At 40.5% G+C, this 21358-nt stretch overlaps 1 protein-coding gene across 3 annotated transcripts; it reads right to left on the reverse strand.

The window, feature by feature from the left end:
• Window positions 1–3803: 3803 nt before the first annotated feature.
• Window positions 3804–14577, reverse strand: nap1l4a (nucleosome assembly protein 1-like 4a). Of its 3 annotated transcripts, XM_086163884.1 has the most exons (15): window positions 14494–14577; window positions 13547–13584; window positions 13071–13146; window positions 11722–11866; window positions 11072–11176; window positions 10062–10196; window positions 9909–9980; window positions 9672–9811; window positions 8723–8868; window positions 7430–7449; window positions 7197–7316; window positions 6999–7034; window positions 6803–6856; window positions 5803–5837; window positions 3804–5446 (listed from the first exon to the last, which is right to left on the reverse strand). In XM_086163884.1, the coding sequence occupies exons 2-14, from the start codon at window positions 13560–13562 to the stop codon at window positions 5832–5834; spliced, it is 1071 nt and encodes a 356-aa protein (XP_086020010.1). In that variant the 5' UTR covers window positions 13563–13584; window positions 14494–14577; the 3' UTR covers window positions 3804–5446; window positions 5803–5831. The 3 variants fall into 3 exon arrangements, with proteins under 3 accessions (XP_086020010.1, XP_086020008.1, XP_086020009.1); XM_086163882.1 differs by lacking the exon at window positions 5803–5837; XM_086163883.1 differs by lacking the exon at window positions 5803–5837 and having other exon boundaries at window positions 13071–13143; window positions 14494–14569.
• Window positions 14578–21358: the final 6781 nt, after the last annotated feature.

A 21358-nucleotide genomic window follows, 5' to 3' on the forward strand; every position in this document is an offset into this window, starting at 1 on the left:
AGTGATCATCCCCACCGAGACGCCGCCACCTTCTCATTACACATCAGTCTGTGACGTGTTACAACCTGTCAGCTCACAATGCTAAAACAAGGTTTAGGTTATGCATGTTCGTGTGTGTGTGTGTGTGTGTGTGTGTGTGTGCAGGTGGCTGACTGGCATGACTTCCTCTGCAGTGATTTCGTTTTACTATGACTTTTTGAAGTGGACATTTTAAAGAGGATTATGCACTCCCTGTCTTTGTCTAAGAGCAGGCTTAAGACCTTTGTTTTTTAGATAAGCTATAGTTAGGGCCCGGCTAACCCCTAGTTATGCTGCTGTGGATTTACTCTGCTCCCATTCCTTCCACTCTTCTTACCCTGTCTGTTCTCATGTCCCTTAATGCATGATGGTAACCTCCCAAATGTCATCTACTCCACCATTATTTCATTACTTCCATGAATATTGAAGCTAGTATTGCATCAAGTTTCATGTTTATGTTTATTTTATTTATTTGGTTGGGACAGTGCATGTTAATGAACACATATGAGTCATGCATGTAAACACACCACTCTGGCTAGTAGCCATGGGCTAATTTGCATCCGTTGTCCCACAGTTGCGCTCACAAACACACTCATTCATCCTTGTACATGTTTTTAGTGGTAGGGGAAACCGGAGTACCTGGAGGAAACCTACATAGACAAGGTGAACATGCAAACTCCAAACAGAAAGGTCCCGTCAGGCCTGGGAAATGAACCCGGGACCTTCTAGCTGCGCTACCGTCTGCCATCTCCAGAACCTTGTAGCCGTAAGCACAGATGCTGTTATTAGAAAGAGATAATTTGCGCCTGTCTCTCCTGACGCTCATATCCCTCTATCTCTATCACACACTCTCTTTCTATTTCTATCTTTCTACCCGAACTGGTCGGGTCAAGAGGCACCCTGCATTGAGCTCGGATCCGTTCCAGGCTTCTGCAAAGACAGTTTTTCCTCAGCACAGCCCAGACCTGCTCTGTACAGATGTGTTGTTAGTTGACACCATGAAAATAAAATCAGGCTTGACTTTATTAAAAGTCCACCCAATTTCAAATATTCCTATTGATGGTGATATTCAGATCCAGTTTTCTGACACCTTATAGAAAGACAAAAAAGTAGCAATATCCCATAATGATTAGACCCAAGGGGTAATGAACTCTTTATCATCCTGCCAGCGCAGCTTATTCTCTTCTCAACACCACCTTGAGCTGAGCTCCATAAAGCTCCTTCTCTCTTTGGACCTCCGCCTGGCTTGCATCACTTCCAACCACCACGTGGTCACATAAAAAAAACACACACACACACACACACACACACATACGCCCTTGGCTGTCCTCTCACACCCATAGAAGTGCTGCCAAAAGCACCTTGGAGCCAAGGAGAGGCTGGCGGGTGCAGCTGCAGCTGGGAGGGGATGAAGACTTGGCAAGAGGAAGATGACACGGTGGCCGATGGCATCATTCAGGGATAATCCCAACAGCATGAATACTCGCCTTTGTTACGAAGAGTCCGCACTGGACTGCCGTCGTCTTCTCTCTTCTGTTAATTAAACCTCCTTTCGCTTCCTTGCACAGACACGTGTGAGGAGTGTGCACCGGACAACGGGGGTCCCCTCTTCGACCCCCCGCCCCCACGTTCCTCTGTGCATTCAAAAAGAGCAAATGAGTTAATTCAAGTGACGAGTCCCCCGCATGTATCCCACCACCCACTCCACACCTTTTCAAAATGACACAGCAGATCTGCCTATGGTCTGAATTTTATATTCATAGTGTATTTTCTTAGTTCCAGAAGGGTAATGACTCAGTTTCTGTATGACTTTTTTTGTTTTATTAGGCGTCCAAAAAATCAATTTTGCCAGATCTGTGCCAAAGTAACATCAACAAAGTGATTTGTTTGTCTAATAGACATCTTTTATCACTTAAAAAATTTTTGCGACTTCATTACCGAAATTCCCCTACATATCTTGAGGGTATAAATAAAGGCAATTTTTGCTTCGGATCCTCATTTTGGGTATGAAGCGTAAAGGGCAGACTCCCGGTGCAGCTCCATTTGTCCATGTTCACACACAATCGGACTCCTTGTTACAGCAAGGCGATGGTCAAACCCCCACACAGTAACATGAATAGCACATTGTTCCGAATCACCCGGCTTACAGTTTGAGACAGGAGAGAAAGTCACTTCGGCTTGCAATCCGGAGTTATCTGCTTCTGCCTTTCTCAACATTAAAAAAGGATTATCATCCCGATAAGGTTATCGGTTTGGGTTTCTTTTTTCAGGACGGAGCCTCCTGTTTTCACATGTTGTCACTCCTCCTGCCACGAAGCCAGAGGTATAAACTCAGGCAGCTAAAGGTGTCGCTGAAATAGGTGACAGGATAAGAAAGAAACCATCTTTCAGCACTTGAGACTCGGGATGCCAGGACACTCTGCTTCCATCCTCTTCCAGGGGCTTCAAGCCACTCAGCCATTATCTCCCATAATGCACTACAAGGGTCTCTCATACAAGAGTGCGTTCTCTCTCTATCTGCAAGACGGAATGCTTGACATTCTGCCTGATCTTGGGCAGACCATAAGCAAATTCCTCTGGCCTGGAAACCACCATGTCATCTGCAAGGAAGCCGAGGTTGCACCCTTCTCGTGACAGCATGCTGTGATGACTTCGTTACACCAGATACTCATGACATTCATTGCTGGCTGATGCCAATTGAAAAACAAAAAGAAGTCACATTTGTACCAGCGGCCTTCATTGCCCTACTGTTTGTTTACCCAGGAAGTGATGTCATGGATAAAGGCCCAGCAGGACCAGTGTGTCACCTTGTGTTCCTTCCATTCTAATTCTAACCTTGGGATCTGACAGACAAATCCTCAGCATCTACGATGTGGTAGAACGAAATCACTTTGGGGGTTTTAAAGAACTTTTTTTGTTCATTCATTGAATATACCGCGCTTCCTAGGTCGGTGGCTTCCTAGGTTAGGGTCGCTGGGGCCCGTTTAAGCTGTCATTGGGTGAGAGGCAGTGTTCACCCTTCACCCTGGACCAGTCGCGGGACAATCACAGGGCCACGTATAGACAATGAGCACGCACTCGCTCTCATTCACACATCTAGACTATTTAGGTATAACATGAAGATTCCATATTAAGGAACTTTATCGGTCCGATTGTTCTTACAGTACATATCACATATTTTTGGAATAGAAGTGATGATTGTCTTTAGTATTAGTCGTGTTGGTTCACGAGTCCAAATCAAACCTCACGACCTCAGCAAAACAGAGTGATGGGATGCGCGTGGCAATACCAGGCTGACAATGACTTCACCACTAAATGTTACAATAATTAAGTTAAGACTGGTGGCAGTTGCTGTTGTGTAACTAAATATAGCGTACAATGGCAGCCGGGGTTATTTTAATTCTGGATTGAGCATCTCAAGCAATGCTTTAGATCAACTGATAGCCGGAGAACTGTAACGTCCAAGCATTGCAGAGTCAAAACAAGAATAAAGGTTTCAAACCCAGAAGGAGACACGGACGTTTGAATGAGCAAAAACTAGTTTTTTTTGTTTTTTTTTTTTACAGTGACACACTGTCTGCAATTGACACCTGCTGTGCATGGACACAATAATGATTCGCTGGCTCTGAAGTAGAAGACATGAACGAGTGACTTTTGATAGACTAGCGCTTTTTCTTAAAGTTGTCGTGGGCCATCCATTACGTACGCTCAACCCCACCACTGGCAGGGCTGGTTAGAATCTGGTGTGAAACACTAGCAGAGTGAAGGCAAAAAACAAAAAACACTGATGTTGCACAACTTTTAATAGAACATCTTAACTAATTCTGTACAAATTGCAAAGAAATCTTGCCCGAATAACAAATTGCGAATACGAACCAGTTAAGGCCATTGCTAGCGAATGATCCAATGTGGTAGACTTGAAGATGTCAATCCTGGCTCTGGGATCTGTCCAACAAGATCTACAATCTTTTGGGAGGGGTGGGTAGCATTTAGACGTCACTGTTAGCGGCCACTAGGAGGCAGCAGGATGGTCAGAATCCAAGAGCGTAAAAAATACATTGGCAATGTGTTCCATTTAATTCCCACAAGCATCCTATTGAATCATTAAACAGAAAAATTTTAATATATATATATATATTTATATATTAACCAACTTCAAACGCAGTATTAGATTACACTGTGTTAATGACATCTGGCAAGAAACTTAAGCCAACAAAGTTTCTTTCATTGTTATTTTGGCATCAGAAATGTTGAAGACCCAGATCAACACAGTGCTCTCTTGACAAAAAGGGGTACAGGGTTGGACACAGTCAGCACAACATTCACTGACCGTTTCATTCACTGACTGGGTTGCAGAAATCCTGACAAAAAAAAAAAAAAATTACTTGAAAAGTACTTAAATCATAAGGATTGTTACTCTGCTTGTTGACCGGGGTTTGAGAGCATTCAAAGGTTGATGGGAGAAAAACAGGTGCAGACGTCAGACGCCTGGGAGAGACCATCTGTATGCGTCCTCATAGGCCTGTTACATCTGTCACTCAAGTGCTAAATTTAGATGCTTATTATGCCCAATACACCTGGCCGTGGCCGTGGCTAAGCAGTACAACTCTTCAGTGTTAGGATAACATTTTGATTAAACATGAACAAAAAAAAAAAGGAAAACAACAACTTGGCAATATTTATGTTCTGTCAGCCTGTAAGGCCTGAATGCAGATGTGAGCCAATGGGAAGGAAGCCTCTGACTGTGGCTGGGCCTCAGGTGGGTTCCCAAATACCCACCACTTCATATAGCTGCAAGACATGAGAATAAATAGTCGAATGGTGTGACCATGAATAGCTTTAAATATGAAAATTAAGTTGACAAATTATAGGTCTAAAAAAAAGAACATAAAAGAAAAACACTTCAGCAACCCCAGATAAAGGATATATCTAATTTGTTCAGCAGTTTCATAGTAAGCTAACATTTCTCTTGTTGGCGTTAAAAAAACCCTGAGTAACAGATTTATTTCTGTGAAAACTCATGTTGGGATCAATTCCTTGCCTCCCTTTTCTGTTCGGTGAAGTTCAGAGACTCCTGGCAGTAGAAACCTGCTCCACCTCGACACCAATCGGCTGCCTGTGTTAGGCCGTGTACTGTAGTTACAGTCATTTCCACTTTAGAGTGTGAATGAGAGCCAAACAAGGAAGGGTGAGATAGGAGTGAGACCAAAGAAAAAAAATGAAAAAAAAAAAAAAAAAAAAAATCATGCACATTGTAGAAACACTGGTTTGTTTGTGTCCTATTGCAATTAGATGAGAGTTCAAGAAACGGTGGAGCCTGTAAGAAGGGTGGGGACTTGCTGAAGAAGTGTTATAAATGACAGCAGGTCTCCACGTCCTCTCACTACGGCTACTGCTGTTTGCATTCAGCAGGCTGGGGCTGTTCTTTCTGTGGGCGAAGGGGAAGGAGGTAGAGAGACAACCATATCAGTAAACATATATTCAAACCACTGACGATTCAACGGCAAATGCCAGACGGTTAATAGGAAAGGAGAAGCTAGAAAAAGAAACGCCTCTTTTCCGAAAACAGACAGCAAGTCAGACGATGTTAAGAGTCTGGCTCTGGTTTATAAAGATGGAAACGAGCACAGGGGGAAAGGAGAGATCAGAGGGCGCGTCTATCCAGAGGAGTGAGTGGTCTACTCAACTGAACAACAGGGAAGAACAAAAATGCAGTGAAAAAGAAAGCAGCCAGAAAATTACACCGGGTCAGTGAGAAACCTAAGGGGACCCTGTCCTCCTTACCTAGAAACGCATTGGGTGAGAATGATTGATTATGCCTGTAATGAAGGGGAGTCCAGGGAAGGGAGAGACAACATTATGAATGGATTAAAAAGGTCACAATCACAATGAAATGACATTAAAAAAAAAAAAAAACATTGCTGAGTATAAACCCAAAGTTTGGTCAATCGGACATGCTAAAATAGAAAATTACAGTGTCTCTCTGATAATTAATCTGCCAGGTTCTTGCGGTAAGAACAAGGCACCGATAAAGCCCTACATATCTTCTTTCGTACCCAATTTTATTTAACGACTGATTATTTTTAATTAAAAAAAAAAAGGAGGACCAAAAAAAAGGGCTCTTCAGACTGTATCCTGTGCTATACTCTGTTCTGTATGCAGTTCTCCTACCATATCAGGAGAAAACACTGACGGTGCCAATAAAGAAGGCGTCTTTCCCCTCAGCCACGAGCAGGATATCTTCACACGCTTGTGTACATGTATCCAATGCAAGGTCGGCAGGTTGATATTTGATAGAAGCCTCTTTTTGCAGTTGGCCTCCCTAAAATTAGTCATCAACATGTGTGGCTTCTAGTTTTTTGTGAGTTTGAAAAGGTGATTGGACACTGCAGGGTTTTCCTTTATAAAGGAAGATTTTTTCATGCTCTTAAAAAAATATTCCTACAGGTTTTATAGTGCAGGATCTTCTGAATACACTGTTTTTCAAGTATTTTGTACACAACGGTCCCTGCTACTTCAAGGGGGAAGCATTAAATTCACCCTTGTTGTCACAGAGGGTGGTGGTGTATGGCCTAACAAATATAACACATGGCATATACTACAACCGGGATATAAAGCTGATGTCAAACGACGCCAGCTGTAATTCAAATATCTGGGGATCAAGTTGTTGATCGGAGTTAATTAATTGTGTCTTTTTCATTAAGGAAATTCCATTCCGCTAAAAAAAATATATGAAGGCAAACACACACACGTACATGTGATAATAACCAAAATTGATACAAACCCTTGGGTCGACATCTCCCTCATCATCGTCGTCGTCTTCATCGTCATCCTGTTCCTGGAAAATAGAAAGATTGTGAAATATCCAATCAAGTCTGATGAAAAATGTCAACCTTTAATTGGAGGGTTTGGCAGACAGTTAAAGTACTTCTCATTTACATTAATTAATTAAGTTTGCGAATAAAAATTGTCTTACATACCTCTTCGTCTCCTTCTTCCAGCTCCTCATCGTCAAACTGCATTAAAAAAAAACAGAGGTACAACAGTGATCAGGTGCTCAGCTTATGTGTTGATTCCCAGTCTCTTAACATTTCATCTTGAGGTTTGGGCCCGTAAACACAGATGCAAATAACAGAGCAGGTTATGGGGAAAAAACAAACAAAAAACAAAACACTCACACTTTCATCGTCTTCCAGGGCCTCGCCAGTGAAATACAGCACAGCCCTGGGAACTATTCTCTCACGGAAGAAATGACCAATTTCAAAGTCTGTGGCTAGAGTGACCTCAGAGTCCTCATCCTGTGGAAGGAGAACAAAGAGAGCCCACTTCAAGACGGCAGCTACAAATCCAACCCATCGGTAGAAAAATACCATGCGGAAGATAATGTTAGAATAAGTCACACTGCACTCACCATTTCTTCATCGGGTGAGGCTGTGAATGAAAAAGAAATGCATACATTTTTAATCATGAAATATTTATAAAGGACTTTAAGGTTTCAGTCAAAACTACTGCTACATTCAACACAAACATCAGGTCTTGGCTCAGCTGGTTTGCATTCATTCCATCCTTTCAGGGACCCAAGTTGACATGATGTTGCACCTTGTCAGTGGCGGACACAGGATGAAGAAGACTGCCGAAATCCCTTCAGATTTTTTTTTTTTTTTAACAAAATAGTCTGAGATTTTTAACAGCTTTGCAAAATCCAAGTATGGACTGGCAAGGGGTCATCGTCAGATGACAGCTGAACAGAAGCAAAGAAATAGTTTTATAGATTTGAAAAATTCTCGTTTCTGTGTTTCCATCGATGAGCTGTACTGTTCACTTTGCGGTCACTTTGTTTTGTTGCCTGACTTTCAGAAGGGTCATCCCACTGGGCCTAACAACATTTCCAGAGGAAGACCCTGACAGTCAATGTTACGTTCTGGGGATTCCTGATTTGTTAAATTTTAGCTCATTAGGGCAAAACATTTTATGTTTGGAACTGGTTACAGTACTTAACTGTGGATAACATAAAACCCCTATCTGCAATTATTACCACTGGAAAGTCTTTTTTTTTTTTCCCCCCTGACATGATTTACAATACATGGCAAACTGGCTACATCCCATATGTGTAACACTGGAAAAAAAAAGGTAATATTTTGGTATGTGAAAAGGTGGTTTGGTTTTTCCCATGACAAAATATCAAATTTTGTCATATAAGATCAATCTTCAATTCCTGGATAAACAAATGTCCAGACAACCATATTTAAACATTTTGTAAAAACCATACTGGAAGTCAGTCTTGAACTGACACTAACATGAGACAAGTAGAAGTGACAGCTGGAATATCTGCCACACTAAAGGGGAACCCATACCAAGAACTTTGGAGACACCTGCTGTTAAGTTGAATTTAATGCAGGGATTATCGTTCTTGTCAGTGTGTGTTGCCTTCAAGGGTGTGTCAAAAAGACCCGCCTCATCAAAATGTAGAACCCTTTTGAAGCCTCATATCACAGACAGAGGTTCTTTTGGCAGGTTATGATTCAGTATCACTCCCCTGCTCTAAGCTGCTTCCCCATTTGTGTTATAACTCATGATATATTCATTTCGCACGCAGACCACGAAAAATCCTATCGAGCAAAGGGATTACGCTATTGTTGGAGGTGAGATGAATAAGTACTGCTGTCCACAGCTGGGTGTGTCTATTTTTGGTGTGCATTCTTACCTTTGATGGGGTTGAAGAAGTTGAAGAATGAGTCGTTGGGAACCTGTTTGGTAACAACGCGGACAGTGCCACGGCCTTTGTGCTTCTGTTTTTTTTTGATCGTTTTCACTGTCACATCCTTCCCCTTGTGCCAATCTATTTGACATCTAAAGACGCAGAGGAGGAAATTAAGACACACAAGGGAAGGTTTGCGAAATGGTGCGATGAATAGGCAGCTGTGCGAAACGTACAAAAGCAGAAACTCCAGGAAACCAGGGAATCCTGGTCCACTGGGTGGCATGGGAACACGAACTACAATCATTCATTCATTCATTCATTCATTCATTCATTCATTCATTGCCATCCATCCATCAATCAATCCATCCATCCATCATCTACCGCTTACCCCACTCAGAGTCGGGGTTCACCCTAGACCGGTCACCGGCCCATCACAGGGCCACATATAAAGACAACCATTCACATGTCACATAGAGACACAACAATCAGTCACTCTCATTCACACGTCCGGGCAATTTAGGGTCTGCAATGAACCCACTGTATGCTTTTGGACTGTATGAGGAAACTGAAGAACCCAGAGGGGCCTCGAGCAGACACTGGGAGATCATGCAAACTGCACACAGAATGGCCTTCCTTCAGAATCAAACCATGAACCTTGTTGGTGTGAGGCAGAAGCGCTAACCACTGTGCCAACATGCCACCCACAAATTACATCATCAATTGAAATATTTAGCTTCAGATTTGTGCGCAGAGAAGCTAAGAGACGGTCTCTATTTGCTACTCCCGGCAGCTTCTATGGCTTTGGCTCTGTTCCTTCTCACACCTGTTTTTCATTCCAGTTTCTAAAGAACACAGTTAAAAGGAGCCGAATGGACAGAATTTTTGCATGGATCAAAGCAGGAATCATAAAAAGTGGAAAAGCAAATAAACATCGGGCGCGTCTGGTCCTTACCCTTCACAATCAATGATCTCTGGTCCCTCAAATGAGAAAGGGTCTACAGAGTCTGGCTCTGACTTCATCTTGTAGACTTTAGTGAGGACGGCGTTATTGAAGTAACCATTCGACTCAAAGTGGAACTCTAATGTGAAGCTCTGTGAAGAACGACAATGGTAGATTATTTCACCCAGCATTTGAAAGGAGCGGTCTTCAATATTGACTTGTAAAAAAACAGTCCTTTTTGAAACTGACCATGGGCTCATCTGGTTCAGAAAACTTGACTTGAATATCTTTGAGGTGCTTCAGGATGGGCTCGTCGTGTTCCTGTTGGGACACGGCACGGTCAGATAGTCAGGGTGTGAGGACGTGTTTGCAAAGTGTTTATGAGGCATCAGTGAACTGTACTTGAAGCATGTCGCTAAGCATTTCCACGCTTTTGAAAATGGTGAGCCAGAACTCAGGGATGCCTTTCGGGTCTCCTTCTGGTGTGGGTTCTTCTTTCTTTTTATCCTCAATAACAGCTTTTTCCGTTACTTCCTCCTGCAGACAGTGAACGGAGAACCCATTAGCACACACTGATCATTTACAATTATGGCTTGTTTAACCTTCAAAGAGCTTCCATGAAAATTAAGATTTTATTTCCAGAAAATCCTTGTTTGTATTCATTCAAAGGAGGTAAATAAAAATGATGTGAACAGTGTTTCTCAATTCATCCTTAGAACGCACAGCCCCTCCTCTTTCAAGGCTTGACCTCATCCATTTAATGTGTTTTCTCTTGTTTGTTTTACTGAAGAGGACAAAAAATGTTGACCATGGTTGTTCCCAGTGGACTTCACTTTGTTTCTCATGGAAAACAAATCGTAAAGCCTTTTGCTTTGAGCACCAACACTGTGATGCACAAAACAGATGGGAGTTATGGACAATGGCAGTGGAGTCGACAGAAAAAACAGAATATTCCATCAATGGAAAAATCATGAGTGCATATTAACAAAAAAATTAAGAGTTTGTCTGCTTTGTCTTGACATTTTGTAATATAAGTTTCCTGATTATCATCTTCTGAGGCAGCCAATGCTTGGTTAGTATTACACCTGTGAAAATCATGTGGCTGTGTATGTGTCTTGAAACACTGGAACCTGATCCACTCTGGCTGTTGAGCTGGATGTGTCACAATTTTTTTTTTTTTTTTTTTAATACGAAATTAATTTGGGGAGAAAAATGCGTTAAATATTTCTCTATGCCCAGCAACATTTCAGTTTTGGGTAGTTCAAGTGATGAAAATCAATTTTGTCAATAGCTGTTATAATTGAATACTACCATTTGGGCTTGCAGGAAATTTTCCAATTTGCAAATGAAAAAGATAAATTTAATATGTAAAAATCATGCAGTTAAGACGGGCCAATCGGAGCTGTACTTACAGCTAGTTCGACTTCCTCTGCTTTGTGTGGTTCGACCGGATCTTCCTTTTGCCAATCACACTCTTCGTCCGTGGGCTCCACTGTGCCTGTGATAATGGCTCGTCGCTATAAAACACAATGCACACACATTATGACAGCTGTAAAGAAGGGTTTGGGGTCTCTGTGGTGGAAGTGAGTAAACAGTGGCATATTCTTTTGAAATACTTTCAGTATGCACACTGAAACCCAAACTATTTTGCACAGAATAGACCCCTCCCCCTTTCCACACACCCGCCTGCATGCACACACATGCAAACACAACTGACAGGTGCTGCAGGATATCAGCTGCCAATCCTATACTATGAATGGCTGGGTTCTTGTCACTAGCACTGGAAATAGCCTTGACTGACAAAAGAACAGTTGACTACTCGTCATGCTAGGTATCAATTTTGCACCACGGATCTGGCCTCTCTGACCTTAGCTAGACCAGAGAGACATTTCATATCTCCTGTTGGTGCAAAGGAAACCAGTTAATCAAAAGGCTTACGTTTTTATTGATACAGCGCTACAATTATTATTTGTATCAGTTAAATAAAAATGACCTGTCTTATCACAGTAAAGAAAAAGGGGAAATCTTGAAAAAAAAAATCCTGGAAAAAAATTCACATTACCTTGTCAAAATGTGGTTGATAAAGGGCAGCATACTTTCTCTCCAACTCATGAACCTCCTCGTAAAATTTTGCCTCAATGTTAGCACACTGAACCTGTAGCCTTTTCAAGGCGCTCACTCGCCTCTTCACAGCAGTGGGAAGCATGCTGTCAAAGAGAAAACATGAGAATAAGATTTAAAAAAAAAAAAAAAAAAAAAACACACAAAAAACCTGCCTCATCTACAATGTGAAAAGTAAAAAGACACAATGTATTTATACATTTAAGACCAAATCTCTCCATGGCATCATAGTTGATTTAGCCGTTATCTGGTCTTAAAGATTCTCTTCCTCCCACTTTTTTCCATTTAGTTAGAATATTTAACAACTAGTCTGGATTAGCCAGCATTTACATTTACTATGAAGATAAACCAGTGCTGTCACACAAGTTAGCTAGAAATGCAAATAACAGAGGAGGAATGCACAAGCCACTTGTGCCTGGTGTGCAAATAACCGTTAAGTTTAATCTTACAACAAATATTCAAAAAGTAAAATCACATTTGAATCAAAACCACATCTTTGAAAGTGTAAATCAATCTGTAAATATGGGAGTGTAAAACACCATAAGAAACACAGTGGCTTGAAAACACATGTGAAGAAATGCACCAGTCGTGTGGATATTTATGTGTTACTATAAAATAACAACTTTGTAAAAAATATATAAGAACTTTTTTTTTTTTTTTAAACACATTAACATTGAAGTGTTATTTGAGCTTTTTTTTTCAAAACTACTAAGTTTCTATTGTGTTACACCAAACAAACCCAACAAAAGATGAAGATGAAAAGATTGAGGTGTCACTCGCAGATTATATTTAGGTGCTGCAGGGGAAATTTCAACATAATATTCAGATGAAAAATCGCTCAAAACCATGAAACAACTAACACTATCATTCAAGACAGATGCAAACAAACTAAATTTCCAGTTGCAGATGTTTATATTCATCTCATCAGATTTAGTGAGGCAATCAGTATTTGGGGAAAAACAGCAACAAAGTTTGAAGAATATAAGCTATTGTCATTTTTGGCCTGCTGGGTTGTAAATAAAGTGAGGATAATCAGAAACTTTATATTTGACATAGGAGTAAATAAGCAAGTGATGGCTTGGCTAGCTACTGGTTACTAAAACCTTGTGTTTAGACAAAGCAGAACAGAAAATTGATTGATGAATGGCATGATAATAGTCTGACAACTGTATGCTTTGTCATGGCCAGCAACAATATTCTCTTTGTTTTACCCACTCTGGGAGCTTTGATAGGTACCAACTCTACCAACGCGACAGCGCCACTGGGAGGACCTTCACTGATTCTACTGACCTCTCCAAGTAATGAAAGCCGACAGGCCTGTCCATCTGTCCACCTGGATTCGGCATTCCTTGTTCCCCTTTACCTGCTGAGGCAAAAAAGTTATACACACACACTATAATTATTGGCAATACAAGACACATGCCTAACTGTATTGATCATGTTTTAAACCCAACTTAAAACATAAAAAATGCAAACCTTTTCCTAATAATTAAAATCCTCTTACTATTCAAACTTTATACAGGATAGTTTACACATACAGGATAGGCACCAATAAATCTCAGCAAATTCCTTGTATTTGAGAACTAGTTGGCGATTGCAGAAATTCTGATTATCAACATCAACAGACTTCTTAGAAACAAGATAGAAAAGTATGAAACAGATTACCTATGCATAACAAAAGAATTAGAAAGAGGGATTCAAGCTCTCTGTACATTATGGGTAAAACTCAATCTGGCATTTCACAAAGCAGCAGCATTTATATTTACCTTTATTGACCTCCATTACCGAGTGGCAGCTTTTTCTTCTGATTAAAAAAAAGCACACAGGATACATTTGTGAATATAGAGGGTAAGTATACAATTTATTTACATAAACAGAGCTGACAGTGGAAAAGGAGTAAAAGAAGTGTTTTTATGTCACTTGACTTGGCCCCTCTGCATGTGCATGATGTAGCTTTGACTAACATCAATAAAACGATGATCAAGTCTCATTATCTGAAAGCCCCACTCAAGCGTAGGACAAGCATGGGCAGGAAGTTGGGAGTGACTGGCAGACCAGCTGAGCTCACTTCATCCGATCAACATGGTTTGAGCATGGGAGCGCAGGCCGATGACGCATTCGTAGGCTAATGGCAGTTGGCTAGGCTACCGTTACCACAACTGAGGGAAGCATTTCACCTATTCGGGGAAGATTGCCGCCACTGACAGCGACAGAGAATTACAGTTAACAGCAAACACAACATGGAAAACGTTCCACAATTAGATACATATTTACTAATAACCAAGTATGGGCGGTGTCAAAAAGCCAACCTCGGCTAACTGGGCTAGCTATTGAGCAATAAACAGCGAGCCAACGTGCTATAGGCTATGATCGAGCTAAGTGCAAGTACAAAGGTTGACATTTTACAGTACTGTCACTGTTCCACTCAAAGGATATTTTAGAGCTTATTTCAATGAAGGATCGGCGTAAAACAGCCATGACTGTTACTATCAAAAACTGATCGTTAACGACATAGGAGACAGGCACTGCTAGCTGAATTGGCAAGCTAATATCAGCTAGCTACCGTGAGCATTCGGGCTTAATAAAAGCACGGAAGCACAGCAACGTGTCTGTAATACAGCTCATCAGCAGCTGTCAGTCAAAATAAGACGCTTTTCCGTGACGTGACTGAGGTAAATGTAAGAAATAACCATCAGTTTTTGACAAATCTTACCTCTGGTCTGTACTGATCGGAACGCTTGACGATTCGCTCCTCACGCGTCTTAGATTCTACACTCACGCGCGAACAGCACACACGCCTCAGCATAGTGTATTCTGATTGGACAGTTGCGAAAGCAAGTGTCAATGCTGCATTCAGGTGATGCTCTGAAAATTAAATTCCCGCGGAGTGTCGACGGTAGTCGCTTCAGTTCGGCCTTCTCAACTCTCAACGAGATGTTGCTAATAGTTTCTGAAATTATTTATTTATTGTTGCTTTATGAATAATGGGAAAAATGGCTTTGCATCAAGATTGAAATACATATGTGTAGCGATTATTAATCCAAATGACCTGTGACAGAAATGTTTTGCAGTTTTTTTAGGGCAGTGGTCTCTTTGTATCTACTGAATGTATTGGCCGTTTTGGAAATGGGTTGCACTTTCAGATTTCTTCCCTTGTTTTATCCATTTTAAGACTTCTTCTTAGGCAGTTTTTGCAGTAATTTTTGCTATTTTCCTTTGTGGCAAATGTGTTGAAACACTGACCCGAATGAAAGAAAGTAACCTGACGTGAGCTGCACCTTGAGCTGCTGCATGACCACTCAGGTATATTTCAAATACAACTTTCTGGAACTCCTCATTTTCACAGAAATAACACAGACTTTTGAAATCAACATTTTCTCGTTTTTCTTTTAGTGTCATACAAACTTCAATCGAGTGATGAAGGTAGTGATGAATGTTTTGTTTGGACCACAAGAGGGCTTCATACACCAGATCTTTGACCAAACTGGTAACTCAAATACTGTCTGTGCACTAATAGATTCCAGCAAAAATATGTGTTGGTGGCAATTGCTGCTTGTGAGAGAAAGCTGGTCATGTTGATTGATGATTGCAGTGCAAAATTATAAAATCTCCTGTAAATATTGTGGAGCAACATTGTTCACTGCCTTCAGAACCAGCAGAGGATTGTGGTGATAAACTAACATTTTTTTATATTGCTTGATGAGCATTTGTGTCTGGGGATCAAAACCTTTATGGGTGTCTCATTGTTATAGTTGCTTGAATATTGTACTTTTGCTTCGTGATATCGTAAGGCTCCCTGTTCATGGAGAAATATAGTCAGTTGAAAAAAATGACTTAACCAAACAACAACAGCAAACAGAAAGTGAATTTTACACTGGTGGTATGTTTCAGTAGTTTGGGGCAATTTGGGAAGCGCTACATTATTTATTGTTCATAACTGAGAATTAGAAAATAAACAGGTCAATCACACCTTGTTCGTTTCTCAAACCTATTTTTAAATTTCCAAAAACACGGACAAAACAAGTAAGGAGGCTAAATCGGCGATCCAAATGGTAGTCAGCTGTTCATTTTTGGTAATCTAGTGATGCATCATTGTGCTTTTTTTTCATTTGGAAATGTGCTTTTTGCGGAAATACCAGATTCAGTAAAAGACACGAGGACAATAAAATCTGGCCTTCTTTCTGTTTGCTATCAACCACTGCGCTGTCTATACACTTGAGAGGAAGTGACAGTGCCAGAGGCCCCTGGGGTTTAATTGTGGTGACCGGACTTTGTGCCTGTCACTGTGTGACATTTACCAGAGAGGATTTGTACTTACAACAGAAATCAAATGTGATTGTGTAGCATTTGGGAAGAGCCAAAGATCTAGAAATAAACATACAGTAAGAGCTAATTTTGGCAAAATATGTGGAAGCTGATACGAGATGTAGTCAGTGGAGCCTTGGCCAGTTATTGTTATATATAATGGATTGTTTTTATCTACAAAAAAATGAGTTTAAACGTATTTGTTGAAGAAAAAAAAGATACAATTGGATGCCTTGTCTGGGCATAAATCTGATCAAAAGCCCCGTGATACTTGATCGTGGTAAAAGAATAGACAGTTATACAGGACTGTCTCAGAAAATTAGAATATTGTAATAAAGTTCTTTATCTTCTGTAATGCAATTATAAAAACAAAAAAGTCATACATTCTGGATTCATTACAAATCAACTGAAATATTGCAAGCCTTTTATTATTTTAATATTGTTGATTATGGCTTACATCTTAAGAAAACTCAAAAATCCTATCTCAAAATATAAGAATATCGCGAAAAAGTAATTTTAGTTTTTTTAATTGCATTACAGAAGATAAAGAACTTTATCACAATATTCTAGTTTTCTGAGACAGCCCTGTATATCTTTAGCTCTCGTGCACACACAGCTGTACTTTCAGTAAGTCCTCATCTCTACTGAATCCTCCTGTGCAGACAGAAGCTCCCACCTGACCGCTCTATTCTATTTTCTGGTGCCTTTCCAATTGCCATGTCACAGGTAATAAGATTTGAATATCGTGCACACGTGTAGGATACGAGACAAACATTTATCAGGTGTCTGAACTGGCAGCATCAAAACTTTCAAGCACTTCAGCAATGTTGTTGAACAACATTATCAATTTGTCATTTAGTGTATAAAATCAACTGCAGAGAGTATTACCAGCACCATCTATCAGAATGCCAGCAACGAGAGACCCGGCAAAGACCCGGTTTCCAATCAATTTTCCTCTGGTGACCAGCATCTGTATCCGGTCTTGATAACATGTGACGCCCCAAGACCAGACTGTAGTAGTACCATAAGCTATTCAGCAAACCACAGTCCTGCCGGCAAAACATTCACTACCGCTTTGTTGTAGTTTTTGCAGGCCTGGCCTTGGATGTGAAAACCGTATTTATTTGAAGAACGCTTCTCTATAGAGATGAAGTAAATCCGTGTATCGTACGATGAGGTCTGTTCTTGTTGCAGCGAGTCACGGTCGAAGCCTCAGCTGGGACACGAGAAACGAAAGGCACAAAAATCATTTCTTATCCTGCTGTAAACTTCCTGTGCAGATGTTCATGCGCAAACTTATTAGCTGGATGATTACCTGGTGTTAAAGAGTTGTGCAGATGAAAGTGCTGTGTTGTGACACATCCTCCGCAGGCTGAGGTCAAGTGACGGTGGTGTCACTGCCGAGGTTGACTTCTCATGTTGATTTTCATAGCGTCATGATGTCACGAATTTGAAGGATTTGGGTTGATCTTTTACTGACCCCCATAATGAGGAACACCTCAGATGAGATTTAATCAGGACCTTTGTATTCTGCACCTCAGCGTGGGAGGATGTGAGTAGGATATTCTAGCAGTAATGTCATTGAAATTGTGTCCCATCCGCCAATGGGATGTGGTAAGGGGAACAAGAGAATAGGAAAACATGATAACACAATCTGCACCCCACGGTATACAGTTCAAAAACTGTGGGAAAAAAAAAACACGATGCGAAGACACAGAGGTCTGTTGCAGATATAAGTCAGAAAAGAAGTCAGACAAGTCAAAGATAAACCAAAGTAGTCTTTGAATTACACCCAAAAAAGGAGGATAAAACATTAATAGGCAAATGAAAATGTTCTTGTGTTTTATGTGGACTGGCAAGCAAAAATCCATCAAAGGGGTCAGGAGAGTGGGGCCGGGGTGGGTGGGTGGGTTGTGGTGTTGTAGCTCCTGGATCACTTCCTCTTTTTACGGTCTGCATAAGGAATGCATATAAAGTACAGTTGGCGAATTGTAACATTGCCAAGGCCAATTTTGGAAAAAGAAAAAAAAACTTGAGTATAATATACATTGTACATAATCATAATACTGCCGCGAAGAGCAGATTGAGACACTCACATTGCTCATGGCAGAGGCCCTGTGATGACTAACAGCACAAGTGATATTACCCTTTCCCTGAGTCCAAACTTGCATCTGCTGAAAACATTTCATTTGTCATTGAGTGAAGTTTACTCTCTCCATCTCTCAACTGCTCTCCCTTTGTGTCTTGAAAATAAAATAAATAAATAAAAGTTGGTGACAAAGCTACTTCCCAAACACAATTGCTGTTTAAGTGCGGACTGTGTGCCGGGAGTCTCTCGAGGGGCCCCGCGCTCTTCTAATTCAATCAGGCCTAAATGTGCAGCCACAACCCAAGCCCCCGTACAGCTATCAACAAACAGAAGTGGTTGACATTTAAGTCGGCTATATGCAGCGGGTGAAAAGAATAAAATTTAAATCCAGAAGACGAAAGAAAAAACATTTGTCTAAAGAAAACAACTTTCAGTGAAATGGATCTTTATCTTGTCTGACCAAAATATTCTCTTTGAAAAGGCCAAATACAAACCATCTGTGATCATAAATTTGCAAAAACAAAATAATTAAAACATGACTGATCTGAATCAGCTTGAAGGGTTCAAGTGCAGACAGAGGTTGCCATGGATATAGTAAGTGCAGAATTTTGGCGCTAAATGGTCCAGAACTTTAGCTGCAATACCTTTGGAACTCTGTCATATTTCTGAAATATTGAGACTCTTATCACTTGCGTTCATGATTCTTATACCGTGAGTCAGAAATCTACTGAACAGTTATATTAATGAAGTTATTTTCATGTAGATATATATATATTTTTTTTTACAGTTTCACAATTGAAGGTAGAGCAAGTTGAAATAGACATCTGTTTTGGATTTGGGCTGAACTTTTGTAGAATGGGTCAAAATAATCCAGTATCTTCTGTTCTCACTAATAGAGATAAATCTTAACCTTTTAAGTTGCTGCCCAGCGTAAGGCATGTTGATCCCCTCTCACCACATTTTTCTTATTACAGAGCTTCTTTTCATAAAAATTAGGAATCACCCAGGTGTGCATGGTGTGCTATTCACCGATTTTAGACGGAATCCGTCTTTCCAAACCCAACGCTTCATTCTGAAGCCGCCAGGACATATGATCAACAGGGATAAAGTCATATCACGCCTCCAGAGGAGAATTTCTCCCCACCGGGTTCTATTTCGGATGTAAAATCTCTAGACGTCCCGGTTCCTTGGATACAAATGGTACTTTGCCGTGCTCATTTATAAGCCACGACTTTGTGCCTTTTAGATACACCTCAGTCACATCATTATTTCATGTTACTTGACAGCATTTACCATTAGCTCCTTAAAAATAGTCTGAGTTGTTCACTGTTTCCACAAGGTTCTCTCAGTCACCACGTTTTTTTGATAAAGCCTTTATCTTCTTTTTCCACATGTTATTTCACTGCTATGAATACATTTTTAGAGGAAATGGCCACCGTGGACGCTCTGACAATGACTGAGGGAATTCCTTAGTAATTAAGGGCCGATACTTGAAGATTAAAGGGGTTTCCCGTATTTCCCTTCCTGAGGAAATCCCTACATTGATTTTATGCTACTAGTTTTTTAAGTTTAAGCACTGAGTGGCTTTAAACAGCCGGCTAGTGACATTTTTGCTCAACTTGTTAATTGATGTTTTTCGTATGATAAAATTGCTTGCGCCTCCAAACATTTCCTTACCTTTCCCAAAATCCACGGACTTGCCTCACCCTAGATTTGGTTGTTTTCTCATCCGCCAGGGCGAACGACCATTTGCTTTCCTTAACTCCATTTACGGAGGGATATAAATAAGAGTGGCCTCTGCCTTTACGTACTATTACTGCAAGCACTCTAACTTATTTAAAATCTCATCGTCCTGTGATGGCTACCCGGCTGCTTCCCCACCCGGGTTAAGAACTGAATAAGCGTCTGTTTTTGAGACATCCCTCTCCCTCTGTAGCTGCAAATGAAGTACTGTTATTAAAAAAAAAAGAAAAATTGTTTAAAAATAAAAAAAGGTGTTCCTAATTTAGATGATGTGTGGGAAGACAGCTTGTCTAGTACAAAGTGCATTATTTCAAAATGACTGGTGCCACGAGACCATCAAGATCAAGCTTCATTTCAGAAACACAGCTGAACATCTCCTGGTTTTTCTCTCTCCTAATGATGTTTGGAATTATTTAGTTTTTCCAGAAGAAGAAGGTTTTTTTTTGCCTCAATGAAAGCAGCAGACTCGTCAGAGAGGCACGGTTGCAGGTGTAAAACTGATAGGGTTAAATTGTAGGCCTTCATCATCCCGATGCTTCGGGGGGAGGCTGAGTTCAAAACCATTGATCCCGAAGTTGGAACATCTCAATGTTAGAAAAAGGAGTTTAGTTTCGGTAAATGCACTTCTTGTAACCAAGCTGTAAAGGCCTTTCCCTTATACTGGAAATACTTGATTGGGGTTCTGCTTTGAAGTACTCCTGGGAATTTTTTGACACGACTCCTCGTAGTGCATCTTGTTTCGTTTTATCTGATGGAGTGGGTTGCTTTTGTAAGTTTTGTAAGCTTTTTATATTAAATTAGTGGGAAATTAAGAGAGGAAGAAACAGCATCCTCCCTCCATTTATCCGTGATCCCTCTGGATGGCTGAGGCCGAGGGCCAGCGGAACGGCGCTTCTGTCACATGGATGGTCAAGACAGTTAGTCACTGGGAAAGATGACAAACTCGCGGAAAGTAAAACTTGCGTCTCTGGTGAAACAGCATGTTTCAATCATTTAAATTTGTAATTACAGCATTTTCTATTTTTTTGGCAAAAGTGTGACCAAACAAAAAGTCACTTCCAATGAAACTTGGAGCAGATCAGAGGTTGGGGATTCATTCGCACATGTGCAAACATTGTAATATTAGGCGTGTAACATTGCATTACGTGATAAATGCGTCTATGACAACATGAAACAGTGTAATAGGATTACCCTTCATCGTGTTATTACTCTTCTGTTTTGAAAAATGGGGTGCATTATGAAATAAATTGTGCAATAATTTAATACTGAACTGAACTATTTATTTTTTGCAGTTAAAAATAATACAGAGGATTTGCTAAATTAACTAAATCTGTATGTATGTAAACTGGTGCTAATGGTGGAACTCAGCAAGGAGCAAAAAGTGGATTTGCATTTCAGTCAACATTTCAATCAAAAATGTCACATTAAAAGATGATAGAAG

The sequence above is a fragment of the Fistularia commersonii genome, chromosome 17 (genome assembly GCF_037954325.1).
Source record: "Fistularia commersonii isolate RoL2024-O1a breed Wild chromosome 17, RoL_Fcom_v1.0, whole genome shotgun sequence".
In the NCBI taxonomy this organism is placed as follows: Eukaryota; Metazoa; Chordata; class Actinopteri; order Syngnathiformes; family Fistulariidae; genus Fistularia; species Fistularia commersonii.